Raw genomic sequence first — 17,386 nt, forward strand, 5'->3', positions numbered from 1 at the left:
CAATTGAATTTAAATCCATACTTTTTTTTATGAAGTTTTTATGAAATTTTGATATTAATAACAATAAATTTTAAAGAAAATAGATTTTCTTTATTATTCGTATTATTTTTATATAAATATTATTTTATAATAATTTTTAATATAATTTATTATATAAATTATTGTTTAAAATTATTATCCAACAATCAAAACAAAAATAAAAATATTCAAAAAAACAGGCAATATATTACAATTTTTTTACTTTTATATTACTTTGAAAGCATTTCTAAAAATCAAATATTTATAATTTCAAAATAAATTTTAAAACTTATAAATGAGCAATTGAATATAGCAAATATTAATTGTTTTTATCTTCAATATTCAAAACATTTGTTTTATTTATGGTTATTACCTATAAAATATTTATTATTATAAATTTTAAATTATATTAATACAAAAATATTAAATATTTGTTTTCCAAATTTTTAAAATCTCTATTATCCCTATTATTTTGAAACTGAAGCTAGAAAATAATAAAATTAAAATAAATTCAATGCATAAATAAAACAACATTATAAATTACATAATTCAAAAATTTCAATAAAAAAAGACTTGTAAAATTACAACAAGTTTTCATAAAAGTTATGCATTATTGTATCATAAGAATGAAGATAATAAGTCACTATATATCTTCGTTTTGAAATTCATTACAGAAAAATTAAATTATATTTAGTTGGTAGTAGGAATACCATATAGTCTATGTTTAACAACTCTGGATATTTCTCTTATTTCTTCTCCCTTTTAATTTTCACTAATTATTTCCAGTGGAAATTCTTGCTGAATTGAAATTGTTGATATCAACAATATTGAATATGTTTTAATTAAAACCTGGTCTATATTTATTATAATAAAGATAAAATGTCGAAACGTCCAGAATATTTAGCTCCACCTGAATTGGTAAGAATAAATTTTAAATTGGTTATGTTATGAATTTTGAAAGTGTTTATTTTTATTGTAGTTTTACAATGAATCCGAAGCTCGAAAATATACTCAAAAGTAAGATTTTTAATAATAATACTTTTTTTTAATAATTATATTCTATATTCTATTTTAAACAAACATAAATTTACTCTTTATAGTTCTCGTATGATAGATATACAAGAACAAATGTGTAGACGTGCTCTAGAACTTCTTTTACTACCACATGATAAAAGTATTTTACTCTTAGATATTGGTTGTGGCTCAGGATTAAGTGGCAATGTAATTGAGAAATACGGACATATATGGATAGGAATTGATATATCTCATGCAATGCTTGGCAAGTATATATAAAATATGTTATTTTAATAAATTATATTTCACATAATTTTAATTATTTTTAATACAAATATTTTATAGAAATAGCTTTAGAAAGAGAAGTGGATGGAGATTTAGTTTTAGGAGATATGGGTCAAGGAATGCCATTTAAAGCAGGAAGTTTTGATGCAGCAATAAGCATTTCTGCATTACAATGGTTATGTAATGCAGATAAAAGTACTCATGATCCTTCAAAACGATTATATAAATTTTTTTCTACATTATTTTCATGCTTATCAAGATCAGCTAGAGCCGTATTTCAATTTTATCCTGAAAATAGTGAACAAATTGAATTAATTACAACACAAGCAACAAAAGCAGGTTTTTATGGGGGTGTAGTTGTTGATTTTCCAAACAGTACCAAAGCAAAAAAATATTTCCTGGTATTAATGATAAGTGGATTTACTATTCTTCCACCAGCTTTAGGTGTTAATGATACTGAGTCAGTTATATCTTATACATCTAGAAGGTTAAGTTCCAGATTATTTTAATTTATATTAAATGAAATATGAATCCATCCATTTTTTTCTTTTTTTTTTTAATCTTACTTATAATTTTTTATTTTCTATTTTTTTTAGAGAACAAATAAAAAAGATAAAAAATAAATCTTTAAAAAACAGCAGAAATTGGATTATGGAAAAAAAAGAAAGACGTCGAAAACAAGGAAAGAAAGTACGAGAAGACTCAAAATATACAGGAAGAAAAAGATGTGGAAAATTGTAATATTTTTTCTTATTTTTATATATTTTTAAATTTCTCTTTCAAAAAAATAAATATTTATTTATTTATTAAATTTGTTATTTATTATATCTATTTTTCTGTTTCTTATATTTTTGTGTTTAAAATGCACTTATATAAAAAAAAGATTTCAATATTATAAAATTAAAAATCATTTAAATATTTCATTTATTGTACAAAGAAAAATACATAATTGATAATTCTATTCTATATATATATTCTAAGACTTTGTATTTTATATTCTATAATTATTTAATCGGGTAATAAGAATTTAGACAAACTTTTATAAATATCAGGATGTGTAGTTTTTTTAAGTTCTTTTCTATCTAACCAACAATATCTTACATTAGAAGAAATATCTCCACTTATATATTTTGCTAAGAAATAGAAAATTTTTGCCCCATCTTGACCTTTTTCCTGTATATTTTTAGGATATTTATATTGATAAAATCCAATTGGTGCATTGCCATAAAATTTTACTTTTATATTATTTCCACATAGTTCTTGTAATGTTCTATGTGCAGTCTGAAATAACAAATAAATATTGGTAATTATATTAAAAGAAAAAAGAAAAAATAAATAAAATATATATAGTTCTTACTTGTATCATACTTTCTCCATGTTTTCTTTTACTTTGTGGAGGAATCCAAAAATTAGAAGTACCAATTTTTTGTTCTACTAATAATATTAAATTTTTATCTAATTTTCGTTTCAATGATACAATGATATTGTCCTCTTCATTTTCTACAAATTAAATAAGTTAGATAGTTAAGATAATTAAGTAAATTAGATATAATAAATATGATTAAATTATTTAAAATCATTAAAAATCATACCATTAATTCTTGATGCAAATTTAAACTTAGTAAGTTCTTCTTCCCAAGAATCTTCGAAATCTTGTATTGTTTGAGTAGAAATACTCTCAGATGCAAATAATTTTATTTTTTGATTTTTTTTCGTTTGTTTTTGCATTTCAAAATCAGATATCATACTATTTTCAAATTCTATATGTTGTAACATTTTTTGATATTTTGTTTCTATATCTAACATCGGTTTTGTAATTATTGGATGACGTTCCAAACAAACAGCACTTAATAAATCCCATTTTTCCAAAACATCTATATCTTGTTCCGAAAGAGATCGAGATATAACCTTTGATGTTGATGAAATACCTATGTAAAATGTATTTTTTTTCAAATAATTTCATGAAATTGTGTGAAAATGAAATATATTTTGAAATATATTATTTTATAAACAATGTAAAAAATAAATTTATAAATTTAATTATAATAATTACACGTTGTTAAAGGCGAACCACTTGATGTACATAATGTTAAAATTCTTTTAAACATCATTGTTCCATATTTTAAGATACTTGAAAAATTAAAAGCTTTTTTAAGTTAAAATAGAGATAAAATAAATACAAATAAATAATAGACGTGAACAAATAATAAATAGTATTATTAATCTCTAGAAGTTATGTAAAAATAGTAATTTTAAGGTTATTAAACAAAATTGTTGGAAGAATTCTCTACTGTAAGTAAGAAAAGAAAATGACGTCATATATCGTTATATAGCTCGAAAATTATAATTATTATCCTTGGGAAAAATTAAGCTATTTTGCTCATGATTATAATTAAAATTTAAATATTTATTAAAATAAAATTCATCCAAACTCATACGATTTTAATTAAAATTATATTCATAATATTTTTATATTTGATGTTAATATGCTTTGTTAATGATAAATTTAAATTAATAATTTTATACAATTTAATTGATATTTTATATTATTTTATTTACTTTTTTTAATAAATATTTTATATCTTAATTATATTTTCTTTTCTAGATAAAAATAAATATTTACTTAATAAATTAAAATATATAAATAATAATGACAATTTTTAATAAATCCTATTAAACTACTATATTCATCATATATCTTGTAGAATTCATATGTGATACGTTTAAATTTCCACTATAGAAAGACATAACATTTTAAAAAAACAATTAATAGTAATTAAATTTATCATGTTGGTAACACAAAATCATTTTTGACGTTTGATATTCTTTACTTAATGCCAACGTTACGTTAATGTTCCACGTTGTAGGATTGACGATTGCGTTGCTGTCCTTCCACGTTGCAGAGATGGTAGCCGGTATTACTATTTTGAAGCAGCGTAGTTGAATGTTGCTTTGAAGTGAGTGTTCAAGAACTGGAATAAATCGATTTTTATAACAGAAAAGTTAGTTTTAGAACAACGCAACAAAATGAAGAAGTTTAGCATTTTTTTATTAGTTTTCATTTCAACAATTACTTTTATAATGAATAGAGGTAATAAACAATAATGAAATATTAATTAATATTTATTTTACAATTTATATTTAAAACATTGTAACGTATTTAAAAAACATATGGAAAAATTATATTTTTTTCGTTTTTATTTTTTTCTTCTATATGTAATTTATATTAAACATATAATTAGCACAGTTTTTTAAAACATCAATTAATAATTTTAAAATAAAATTTTTCATAATAAATTTATATATAAATGATATTTTGTAATATATTTTTATAATTATAATTATATTGATTATATTAATGTTTAAGTTTAAATTTGTTTATACAATTTGTATAAACAATTATATGTAAATAATTATGTAATGAATGCATATTTTTCATTATAGTTTATGCTCAAGAAGATGAAAATATAGATGATATTGTAGATATTGAAGGAGAAGATAATTCTATAATAACAGATGAAGAACCAGAAGATGAAATAACTACTGCTTCATCTGATGCAGATACAACTATATTATTTACTAAACCAGTTTACAATGGATTATCAACATTAGGTATATATATAAATTTTTTGAAATCATAGAGTATATTTTTTTTATTTATAAAATTGAAAATTAATATTTCATTTGTTTTTTTAGAATTACCAGCTGGAAATTTAGTTGAATTTCTTGTTGGTTTCACCAATAAAGGAGAATCTGATTTTGTTCTTGAATCTGTAGATGCCTCTTTCCGCTATGCAATGAATTTTAATTTTTATATTCAAAATTTTTCAACTGTTATATATAACAAGATTGTAAAACCAAAACACGAAGCAACATTAGCATATTCGTTTATTCCATCAGAAAATCTTGCTGGAAGGCCTTTTGGCTTTAATATTAATTTGAATTATAAAGATGCTGTATGTAATATTATTAACATATTCATTTTCAAAAATATTTGTTCAAAAAATTACTGAATCTATAATTTTACAGAATGGTATTAGCTTCAATGAAGCTGTTTACAATGAAACTGTGCAAATAATAGAATTGGATGATGGTCTTGATGGAGAAACAATTTTCTTATATGTCTTTCTGGCAGCATGTGTAATATTGACACTTGTAGGAGGACAACAACTTCTTTCATCTCTTGGTCGTAAATCTCGATCTTCTAGTAATCGTAAAACACCTGTTGAAATGGGTACTTCTAATCCTAATAATGTAGATTATGATTGGTTACCAAAAGAAACATTAAATAGAATTAGTAAGTATTATATATTTTATATATTTTTTAAAAATTAAGTTTAAAGTAATATATTTTTTTTTAAAAATGTTTTTTTTATAGATAAATCTCCTAGAACTCCTAGGCAAAGCCCTAGGCAACGAAAAGTTAAAAGAACTGATGACTGATATTAATGTATGCGTGTGCTTGTGTGTGTGTCTATCATGTGTAAATAAAAAAGGAAGTATAGTTTGACATTTATGATAATTCTTTAACAAAAAATTTTCACATTTTTGCATTTATGATATATTAAAATGAGAATTTAACATCATTATTATATATTTAAGATATATAAAACAAATGGTTTACATTATACTTTGTAATGAAATATAAAATAAAATTTGTAATTATTTTGAATGTTATAAAATGTTATATAATATTATCAAGAAAAAAAAAGGAATAATGCAAATCAGAATATATAATTGTTTTATGTAAGTAATATAATTTTCATGCATTGCTATTTATAAATCACATCAATATATGTACATCTTATAATTATTGTTTATTTTGTTATTGATCTCTGAAAAAATGTTATATTAATAAAATAATTTTGTATAATTTATTTATATATTATTTATAATATAGAATTTTAATAATTCCATAATTATAATTTAATAGAATTTAAAAATATTTTGTGCTAGAAAATGTAGAAATATATTTTTTCTATGTTTGCATTAATAATTAAGTACATTTTAGCTATGGCAATTATTTCTAAATATAATAATTTTTATAATATAATTTTTAATAAAAAATCAGAATTTTATAAAAGAAATTTTTATTAGAATTTAAATAATAATATAAAAAGACTGATAATCGCGAAATGTATTAATATATATATATATATATATAATTTATAAATTCATAAATAATAGAAAATAAAATGATTTTTTAAATCAATTTTTAAGAGATTAGAGATATATCATAATTAGCATTATATGCAATTATATATATATCAATGTAAAAATGTTAAAAATTATATAAAATTTTCTTTATATGATTTTTTGTATGTTTATTTCTTATTAAAATATCTTTTGATGTTTTTTATTATATAACATATATATAACATATATTTTTATTATATCCTTTCATTTTTAAATATTATTATAAAAATATTTAAAGAAAAAAATGAATAGGATATATTTTAGAATACCATATTTGTTATTTTTATGTATTGTGTTCTAACCTAATCTACGTAGTCACTAAATAATACACGTCATACATTGTCAGTGAGTTGTACTTATTTATGTGCATAATCTGATAATATATTAATTGTAATATTAATATAAGAGTTACAAAAATGTCGGATGTGAGAAATTGGTTTAATTCTTTACCAATTTTCACAAGATATTGGCTATTATGTACAGTAGTTTGTACATTAGTAGGAAGATTCGGATTAATAAATCCAACCTCACTAATACTTATAAATGACCGCTTCATAAACAATTTTGAAATTTGGAGAGCAGCAACCAGTGTTTTTTTTTATCCTCTTAATCCAAGTACAGGCTTTCATTTTTTGATTAACTGTTATTTTTTATATAATTATTCGCTGAGATTAGAACGTGGAGAATATGATGGAAGGCCAGCAGATTATTGTTTTTTACTCTTATTTAACTGGATATGTTGCGTTATCATAGGACTTATTGGTGAATTTCATTTTCTTATGGATCCTATGGTACTTAGCATATTATATGTTTGGTGTCAATTAAATAAAGATGCTACTGTTAATTTCTGGTTTGGTAAGTATATCTTTTTATAAATAAAATTATTAAATTTAAATATTTTTTTATTTTTAATTTAATCTATCAATTTTATTCTACAACAGGTACATCATTTAAAGCAATATATTTTCCATGGGTATTGTTTGCGTTTAATCTTATTATATCTGGAGGTGGTATGATGGAACTTTTTGGTATTTTAGTGGGACATCTATATGTATTTTTAAAATTTAAATATCCTCAAGAACTTGGTGGACTTGAGCTTTTGAATACTCCAAAAATTCTTGAATCTTATTTTCCACCTCAAAGAGGTAATATTAGATGGTTTGGATCTGTACCTATACAAAGATCGCAAACTCAACATACTAGAAATACATTTGGTGGTCATAATTGGGGACGAGGATATGTCTTAGGAGAATAAATTGTTAATTTTATTATTAAAAAAATGATATTAAATTTTTTTCCATTATTTTCATTCAATTAGTTTTATTAAAACATATATAAAAAAATATATAAGTAATTTTGTTTTTTATAATATATCTTCAAAAATTTATCTTCAAAAATAAATATACTTAATATATTAATTGAATATGTAAAATATCTTTAATATTTTCTTATATATGATAGAATGATAAAATTTTATTTATATAAAAAAATTAATTATATTTGCAATTTTGTATCTTAATTTTATAAATTATAAATATATCTTTTTTAATAATAGAATCAAGTAACTGCATTACTAGTTAATAAGTTTTGAAATTTTCTTATATATTTTATATAATTTTTATATCTTTAATTTTTATATCTTATATATTTATATAATTTCATATAATTTTAATTTATGCAATAAAAATATTAAAAAAAAAAATAATTTATAAAAGAAAAATATAATTAGACTTGATATGATAATAAACTACGAAGTTTTATGTAAATAAAAATAAATATTAATCTTTTAAATACAAATACAAAAATTAGAATTATTTCTAATATATGATTTGCAAATAAAACTATATATTTACACATTAATTATATAATATTATTATTAATATATTTAAAAAACTACTATTTAGTTAATATTTAATAACAAATATATTTGATATATATATAAAATTAAATATTCATTTTTCATGATTTAAATAATTTTAATTTTTTTATAAAAGAAGGGAATATACACAAAAATATAACACTTTGATATTAAAAATGTTTTATTTTTACTCCTTATGAAAAATCTGAAACAGTAAAAATGTAAAATTTTTACAATATTTATTAATTAAAATATTATATATATAATAATACATGTAGAATATTATATACATATATATTGTATATTAAAACTTTGACTATCAAATTTGTTATATTTTGCTTAGTTTGTCCAACTGCTATCAATTTCAGCTTAATATATTTTAATCCTTTGCATTCCAACAGTGATTTTCTGTCATCACTTGAGTTAATGCCGTAACTCCAGCGGTGACTCCGGTATCACTTACATTGATGCGGCGACAATATTTATTTATGTTTGATTTTTTTAGAATATCGCTTCATAAAGATTTCTAAGCTCTTTACGTATAATCTTATGAGATGTAGAATAATATTGTTAAATGACTAGATTTTTTATTTTAAATTAGATCGTGATTGCGGGTCAGACGACATCTTCGGTCTAATTTGACTAATCGTGGTAATAGAAATATTATTTTCAAAGTTTTTGAGTTTTGTAAGCATGAAATAAGTTAATGAAATTAACTCAAGCAAAGATGAATTTGATTTTTTGTTATTTAATGACGAAATTACTTCTATTCATAAAGAAATTAATGATAGAGGAAACCATGATGAACATGGAAATGAAATAAGAGGTATAAGAAGATGAAAAATAAGAATAATAGATAATGAATGTGAAAACAATAATTGAAATGAAGATATCGCAAAAGATACAGAAAATTCCAAATGGATAATATGCACAGAATCGGAAAATATACCGTATACAATTTGTACCCAACAAAAAATCTGCAGAACAGTAAATACCTTCGAATACAAATGAACCATTAGATTTTTTTTAAACTATTCTTACTAATGAATTAATTAAATAATAATTATTTACTAATGAAATAATGCAATTGCTTCATAGAAAACAACAATATAGACTTTAATATTCAATAATTTTTTTTCTTTATATGTAAAGATATATAAAATATTAAAACATAAAAGTTTGCGTTAATTTGTGTGAAATCATAAATTAGCTGTAAGAAATTCCACCGAACACCAAACACACGCGGGTTCGAATCATCTGGAGTTACTGGTTCGATTGAGCAAAACAAGCCTGGAGTGCAAAGGGTTAATATATATATATTATCTTATTAAAAAATAAAATTATTTAAACATTTTATAATAGATTTAGCACTTTACATTATTATTATCGAAAATTTATATATATGATATTATAAATATGATTATTCACTTCATTTAAATAATTCAATTAATCTTTTGATCTTATGTTAATATATTTTATTTTGTTTATTGAGTGTTTAAATAAAAAGAAATAATTATCATTATTATCATTATTATCATTATTAATATATAATCACATATGTCTTTTTTTCAGTATTATTCTTGAATGAATATACAAAAAATTAATGTTTTAAATAATGATTTTTTATTGAGGTTTTTTCCTCAGTAGCAATATCCCTGATAGCTTGCAGATTGTTACAGCTAATCAGAGGGATGGGATGCTAACCCCTACCAAAAGCTCAAAGCATATACTTTCATCATAGAATTACTTTTTTATCATTTTGACAATACAATAAATTCATTAAATTCATAAAAAGAAATAATATGCTGAAAATATTAGCTAAGAGCTTTAACTTACCATATTACTCATCTGGTACTTGAAGTTTTCCACCATTAATCTCTTCAATGAGATCTCTAGGTGGTCTACCTTCAACTGTACATCCAACTGATTGACAAGTTCCTAATATTTCTTTAACAGTACCACTAAGATACTTTGACATAGATCTTGGTCTCATTGATCGAGCAATAGAAACAATATCATCAAACGATAAATTTCCATTGTGCTTGATATTTTTCTGCCTTTTGCGATCTCTTGGAGGTTCTTTCAATGATTTAATAATTAATGATGCAGCAGATGGAACTACTGAAATTGTAGCTTGTCTGTTCTGAATTGTCAATTGTACAGTAATTTTCAAACCCTTCCAATCACTGGTAGCTTTAGCAATATCATCACCAACTTTTTTTGGAGACTATAAAAATAAAACATTTTATAAATATTTTATGTTGAATAAAAAAAAAATAATATTAAAAAATATATATATCATTTTTAAATAATATATACTTATAAAATACAAACTCACCAAACCAAGAGGGCCAATTTTCGGAGCTAAAGATGAAGTTGCTCCTACTTCACCTCCAACACATCGCAAATAAACTATTAAAATAAATATATACATTAACAAATTATTTTTTTTAATTATTATAATTATGTATAAAAAATTAAAAATATACCTTTCTTAATTTCATTGGGATCAAATTTAGGAGGCATTTTGATTATAAGTACATAAAAAAGTAATAACTAAATATTTGATGAAATACGATTTTTATCTTTATTTTAAAATCTAAGAACGATACATACACGTGGCAAAGCTATGTTCAAAAAGAATAAAAGAGGTTATTCAGATATATACTTAGGAACAACGTAACATGAACTATATAATTTAAAGTGGTTTTACATTCGTTTAATCTATTGAACATTTCACTAGTTACTTTTAGTTATTTTTGTTTAAAGTTATTTATAGGGAAATCTGATAATTTCTAAAGAAAAAATGAAATTCTCTCGTTAATAATTTTGAATAATAAATTTATTATTGCTTACATTTTTAAAGTATGAAGAAATATTTTATTTAGATTTATTATAACTTAATTATTTAACAAATAATTTTAACAAATTAATTTTATAATTTAAATTTAACTATATAGTAATAAAAATTAAATTTATTAAATTTCTAATATTTATAAATTTATAATTTTTTATTTATAAATTTTATAATATATTGCGTCTGTTATTTCTAATAAAAATTAATAGTAACTAAATAAAATATTTTGTATATAAATAATTAATATAAATAATATAAATTTACTAAATAATCTACAAATGTTATGATAAATTGCAATTTCAATTATTAGTTAAAAAATATTAATATCAGAATTATTACATATATTATTATATATAAATAATTAATATAAAAAATATAAATTTACTAAATAATCTATAAATAATCTATATATAGATATTACTAAATAATCTATATACGATAAATTGCAATTTCAGTTATTAGTTTAAGAAATATTAGTATCAGAATTGTTACATATTATATATTTGCTTATATTATTCTCAAAACTATATATGGCGTGATAATTGGCAAGAATAAAATCATCTACGTGACATCATATGAAGATATAGAAAATTTTTTACTTTCAAAATAATAGTATATAAATAATTACAAAATGTAATTTAATCATTATTATGTCCAAAATATATATTTTATTTTATTATCATTAATTTTTATTTTACTTTTTAATGCATTTCATTTCATGAGATATATCTTGAAAATTATAATTTAAAAAAAAATTAAATTTTAATTAAAATGCCGATAATATTCAATTTATAATTATTATATTATATTTTAATTAAAAAAAATATTAAGAATAATGTAAGTATCTAAATAATATATTGCAATAAATGCAAAATTTTTCAATTTAGCAAAATATATTTTTTACTTAGATTTCATAACATTACTTTTATTATTCTTAAAATTCTTTATATAAATATATAACATATTTTATTATTATAATAATTATAATAATTTTAATAATTATTAAATAATAAAATAATTCACAGTCAAATATGAAATATAAACATAAACATATCTCCTTTATTGTTGTAAATTCATAATTTTCTTGATATCAATTAAAATTGTTGCTATTACATTGAATTTTGCTTATATGTATATATATATAATATCTTATGTATCATTATAATCGTCACTTCTATTATTTTTATAACATATCCTAACATATCTTAATAATCACTTAAATATATTAATGTTAAATATATTAATATTTAAAATTTAAAATATATTTAAAATAACATTTAATATATATAATAATATATATAATATATATATTATATTTTATATATATATAATAATATTTAAAATATATAACCAGCAGAATTATTGGACGGAAACAATATCCTATACACTTCTTTATTATAAAAATGGCTCAATTTCTGTTTAGTAAATTTCCACATAAAAAGAATATATGATATCACATTATTCCTTATTGCTAATGCTATAGACAAATATATCATGAATACATCACTAGATTTTTTCCAAGTCAAAGTAAAGCGTCGTATTACGTTAATATATTATCTTCATTCAACAATTCAGCAATGGTAAACTAATATTATCAATGTTAGTATCAATCCATAAAAAGTTTGGATATTCCATCGGATTTTTTCGGATCTGCGGAATAAAAAATAAAATAAATAAAAAAACTTTTCTAAAACTAAAATTATAATGATCAAAATTACGATAATCAAAATACGATGATAGTGATACCACTTATATACTTGGTATAAATATTTATCGTAATTTCGTGGTAATTTCGATTGTGTTATATATTTTTGTATTCCATCTAAAAAAGAATCTGTATAATGTCCAAGTTCATTATAAATAAATATTGAATATGATAATATTAGTTCATACATTATATGTTTTGGATGTTACTTATCATAATGTTTATAAGAAAGTATAATAAATAAATGATGCATACTAACACAAATGTTGTTACGATATAAATATATCAACAATATAATATAGATAAAATTCTATAACATAATTCTATAAAATTCTTAAATCATATATAAATTAATATCAATAATTTTTGTTAATATTTCGAAAATTATGAATTTACAGCAATCTGAATTATTCTCGAAAAAATATACATTCAAACTTTCGAACTATACTTTTCAAGCTATAATTCTTTCTAATAATAATTAATAAAATTAATAAGATAACTAATAAGAATTAATAAAATTATATTCCTATCTTTTTGTAATACATATCTGATATAATATCATTTTAAATTATCTTTTAACTATAAATGTAATTAGCTATTACATTTTTTTCTATTATTGATTTATTACATTATTTATTTCAATTTAATTGTGGATTTTTATACATAAATTGTATTTATATATGATCTAAAATTAATGTTCACTGATGCATAATTCAAGATTTTCAATTATTTATTTTTATTCATTTATATATAAATTATCTTGTTCTTTTACAAATTATTTGTTAGATTAAGTTCATCTTTTATTTTTTATTTTCTTTCTTAATTTAAAAAATACAATATATTCTAATATTTTAAATAATATAAAAAATTCATAGTATCTTATGTTAAATTTGTTCAATTTAAACTTATTTCTCTTAAAATAAATTTTAATTATGATTATATTCAATGACTTTTTTGTTAGACAAATTTAAGATATATTCATATATAATTTATTGTTATTTTCTATATGTTTTCCGCTTGTTTTTATCTCTAAATTTGGCAATTTATATGTTAATTGTTAAATTTAATTAGTTAAGTGAATTTAATAATACAAAGTATAAAACAAAGTATTTGAATTTTTTTAAATTAAATAAAATATAATATAAAATAATTATTACCTAATTTTTTCATTCAGAGTTATAGTTATTTTAATTTTTTTAATTCTAATAAAATGTATATGTAAATTTTAATAAATAAACATTTTTGTTCTTCTGTGAGATATCTGTGTATTTCTATATATATCTCATATGTAAATATGTAAATATTATTTTTTGCTTTTATATTTTATTATTTATTCATAAAAAAAGAAAAAATAAAAATTGAAGAAAAAAAATCGAATTCGATTTAAACAATTAAAATTGTTGAAAGATACCTATTATATTTCTGTTTTATTATCTTAAATACTATATATAATATTTAATATATATAATATTTACTATATATAATATTTGTTTAATTTATAAATTATTTCGTTCATCGACATAAATTGTTGTATCAGTTACTTATTTATGTTAAAAATAATTTTTTAAAAATAAGCTATGATTCTCAATTTTTTTCTACATGTTATTTATTAATTTTAAATTTATTATATTTAATAACAATTTAATAAAATATATTTATATATCAAAACAGAGATTTATGATTGTAAATAATACTTATTTTTTTTTATATTTAGTATTAATAATATATTTTTTTTATATTTATCATTAGTATTAATAATATATTTATCATAATATTAAATATATTTTTTTTACTAAATATGAACATTTCTAGACTTTTAATAGTTTTATTATAATATATAAATATTCAATGAATTATTTTTTATTTTTTATTATAATTTATTATAATTTATTATTTTTTCTTTTCATATAATTCAACACAATATAACATGTTAAATAAAATTTTGTAAAAATAGTATTAGTATTTATTTCTAAGACTATTTATTTAATACAACATAATGAATTTAAACGACATGTCATTTAAAATCGTACATTAAATTTTGGTAATTTTTTTATTAAATTTGCAAATAAGTTTTTTTCCCTTTTTTTCAAGATTTTATTATATAAATCAGGTACAAAATTATCTCAACTTATCTCAACTTATTCATCCTTATTCTCTATAATTCTTTCCCACCTAGTGCGTAAATTATAAATCATTAATACATTTTTCTGAGTTGAAATGCAACAATTGGTGTTATAGACTCCGAAAAGGATAATCTGACAAGACCAGGTTTGAAGAATATGCTACATGTGACAGGACTTTACATCTCCACACATAAATTGTGTCTCGCGTTCCTTTTGTGCAAAGCATGACCATTATTGTGCAAATTACGTGTCTCGTTCCTTATTCAGTAAATGGCCATTTCTCTATGGCTCTAACTGATCAATAAATAAATAAATAAATTTATTAATTGATAATTCGGCAGTTATTGTCCTTCCAGATGGAAGCAGTTCATAATGGATGATTTCTCGAAAATTCTATCACATAGATAGCAAAATTTTTTTACAATGCAAGTTCGATTTTACCACTGAAGTTGACGGTTCTTTGGAATTAATCCATGATTTCCATTGTTTGTTTGTTTTGTTTATTTGGGATTGTATAATAATAAACATTTGAAATCATATAAAATCTATTTTTTTTTTAATAGCAGTAACAATTTTGTGCAGAAATTTTCATTTTATGCCGTGAAAACAGGGCAGCAGAAATCTCGAGTCGAGTATTTTTCTTATTCGTTTCATTTTTTTATTCATATGGGATCTATCGCTAAATTTTGAATTTTACCAATTGTTTCAGTCAGATGGAAACTGCTTGTCTGATGACTTTCAATCATTCTGCTAATTTTTCTTGCGTCTATGTCGGATTTTCGTTGAGCAATTCCTCTAACTTAATAACTAACCGTCATCAAACTTTTTCGATGCATGATCGTTGTTTTCCAAATTAAAAATTCTTTAAATTTTTGGTACCTTATATTTTTTGCATGTTCTATAAGATATAGCGTTCCAATGTCGCACAAACCATTTTAATAGCTTTAACAGCTAATTTCCTCAGTTGGAATGCAAAAAGTAAGCAGTGACGCAAATGATGCTTCTCGTATGCCATTATGTTTGAAATTGTTGCATAAGATTGGAAACTTTTAGAACGCTCATCACGATTTTTCTTAAAAATAAAAAACACTTTTTTAGATGACACTACAAACGGGAAATAATTCAAATTCAATCAGAAGTTATGATCGTAAAAAAAAGAGAAAGGAACGTTTTTACACACCTAATGAATACGAAGCATGAAAATTATGATCAATGATTAAAATTTATATAAACGCATATAATTTAATGTTTCTTTATTTGATAATATATTTTATAATAAAAAAACTATAAAGAAACTTTTAGTTATAGAAATAAAAATAGTTAATAAATTAAAAAAATTTGTTATTGTGTAAATTTGGATATTATTAAAAATAGTTTATTGTTGATAACAATGAAATATTAAAATGTTCTATATATTTTATATATTATTTCGATGAGATAAGACAAATAATAATTATTGTAATTAAAGTAAGCTATAATAGCAAAATTTGAATTAATTATTTATCATTATAAAAATAAAAAAATTATAATGAAATTAAATTATTAATCGAAATAGAAGCACCTTTCAATATAACCTTTCAATTAAAAAATATAAAGAAGAGAATTAAATATTAAATAAATCAAAATAGTGATAAGAAAATAAATAAAAAGATGAGAGAAATAAATGTGAGGGTAGTTTTTGTGAAATGGGTCTTTATAAAATTAAGGATGATTTCAAAATTAATATATTTAAATTAAATTCTTTTTGAAAAATATTAAAATAATAAATAAACGATTCAAATAAAAGAAAAAAATATTTAAAAACATTATTAAATCATGGTACAATTATTTAAAAGAAATTATATATAATTATTCATAAATTCACAAAAAAGATGTAAATTTATTAAAAAAATATAAAATGTAAAAAAATTTTTTTTTTGAAAAATATAATTTTTATAGACGAATAAAAATTTAATATTTTTGGTTTAAATGACAAAATAATTTCTATAAAAAAAAAACATAATAATTAATATTATGAATTTTTGAATGACAATTAAATTTGAATCTATTTGAATAATCTATAATTGTGTCAGCATTTGAAAATTTAATATTTATTAATGATATAATGAAAATATATTGAAAAATAATGTAAAAATCAGTGCGAAAAAATATTTATTTTGAATAATTTTTAATTTTGTTGCCAAAATGATCCTAAATGTAGTTAAAAATTGACTATTGTATAACTGCCTTAAAATTCTTTAAACGCCTTTATATTCTGATATCAATATAATTTAACATATGTAAAACGAATTTATATAAAAAAAATAAAGATTACAAATAAGATACGTAAT

The 17,386-nt window shown here is 20.2% G+C and overlaps 5 protein-coding genes and 2 long non-coding RNA genes across 9 annotated transcripts; 3 read left to right on the forward strand and 4 right to left on the reverse strand.

Moving 5' to 3' along the window:
• The first annotated feature begins 698 nt into the window (after positions 1-698).
• On the forward strand, positions 699-2,128 carry LOC108003786 (probable 18S rRNA (guanine-N(7))-methyltransferase). Of its 2 annotated transcripts, none has more exons than XM_017066292.3 (5): positions 699-936; positions 998-1,035; positions 1,119-1,297; positions 1,378-1,804; positions 1,914-2,128. In XM_017066292.3, the coding sequence occupies exons 1-5, from the start codon at positions 898-900 to the stop codon at positions 2,056-2,058; spliced, it is 828 nt and encodes a 275-aa protein (XP_016921781.1). In that variant the 5' UTR covers positions 699-897; the 3' UTR covers positions 2,059-2,128. The 2 variants fall into 2 exon arrangements, with proteins under 2 accessions (XP_016921781.1, XP_061935984.1); XM_062080000.1 differs by having other exon boundaries at positions 717-936; positions 980-1,035; positions 1,208-1,297.
• A 96-nt stretch (positions 2,129-2,224) lies between these two features.
• Positions 2,225-4,226, reverse strand: LOC108003787 (large ribosomal subunit protein mL46). The gene is made up of 4 exons (XM_017066295.3): positions 3,371-4,226; positions 2,910-3,245; positions 2,675-2,817; positions 2,225-2,598 (listed from the first exon to the last, which is right to left on the reverse strand). Exons 1-4 carry the CDS (start codon positions 3,426-3,428, stop codon positions 2,326-2,328), a joined length of 810 nt encoding a protein of 269 aa, XP_016921784.1. The 5' UTR covers positions 3,429-4,226; the 3' UTR covers positions 2,225-2,325.
• Positions 4,227-4,263: 37 nt separating this feature from the next.
• On the forward strand, positions 4,264-6,194 carry LOC108003753 (translocon-associated protein subunit alpha). The gene is made up of 5 exons (XM_017066233.3): positions 4,264-4,408; positions 4,762-4,929; positions 5,014-5,273; positions 5,347-5,614; positions 5,696-6,194. The coding sequence occupies exons 1-5, from the start codon at positions 4,345-4,347 to the stop codon at positions 5,758-5,760; spliced, it is 825 nt and encodes a 274-aa protein (XP_016921722.1). The 5' UTR covers positions 4,264-4,344; the 3' UTR covers positions 5,761-6,194.
• Positions 6,195-6,817: 623 nt separating this feature from the next.
• LOC108003758 (derlin-1) lies at positions 6,818-7,822 on the forward strand. Its single transcript, XM_017066239.3, has 2 exons — positions 6,818-7,368; positions 7,455-7,822. Exons 1-2 carry the CDS (start codon positions 6,930-6,932, stop codon positions 7,766-7,768), a joined length of 753 nt encoding a protein of 250 aa, XP_016921728.1. The 5' UTR covers positions 6,818-6,929; the 3' UTR covers positions 7,769-7,822.
• A 712-nt stretch (positions 7,823-8,534) lies between these two features.
• On the reverse strand, positions 8,535-11,124 carry LOC108003785 (large ribosomal subunit protein uL11). Of its 2 annotated transcripts, none has more exons than XM_017066291.3 (4): positions 10,861-11,124; positions 10,710-10,783; positions 10,208-10,598; positions 8,535-8,576 (listed from the first exon to the last, which is right to left on the reverse strand). In XM_017066291.3, exons 1-3 carry the CDS (start codon positions 10,895-10,897, stop codon positions 10,212-10,214), a joined length of 498 nt encoding a protein of 165 aa, XP_016921780.1. In that variant the 5' UTR covers positions 10,898-11,124; the 3' UTR covers positions 8,535-8,576; positions 10,208-10,211. The 2 variants fall into 2 exon arrangements, with proteins under 2 accessions (XP_016921780.1, XP_061935985.1); XM_062080001.1 differs by having other exon boundaries at positions 8,535-9,661; positions 10,861-11,064.
• A 1,463-nt stretch (positions 11,125-12,587) lies between these two features.
• LOC133666879 (uncharacterized) lies at positions 12,588-13,306 on the reverse strand. Its single transcript, XR_009831677.1, has 2 exons — positions 12,947-13,306; positions 12,588-12,878 (listed from the first exon to the last, which is right to left on the reverse strand). It is a non-coding gene; the product is annotated as an uncharacterized LOC133666879 (long non-coding RNA).
• A 1,435-nt stretch (positions 13,307-14,741) lies between these two features.
• LOC114578244 (uncharacterized) lies at positions 14,742-16,960 on the reverse strand. The gene is made up of 2 exons (XR_003699020.2): positions 16,237-16,960; positions 14,742-16,128 (listed from the first exon to the last, which is right to left on the reverse strand). It is a non-coding gene; the product is annotated as an uncharacterized LOC114578244 (long non-coding RNA).
• Positions 16,961-17,386: the final 426 nt, after the last annotated feature.

This window comes from Apis cerana, linkage group LG10, assembly GCF_029169275.1.
Source record: "Apis cerana isolate GH-2021 linkage group LG10, AcerK_1.0, whole genome shotgun sequence".
Lineage (NCBI taxonomy): Eukaryota > Metazoa > Arthropoda > Insecta > Hymenoptera > Apidae > Apis > Apis cerana.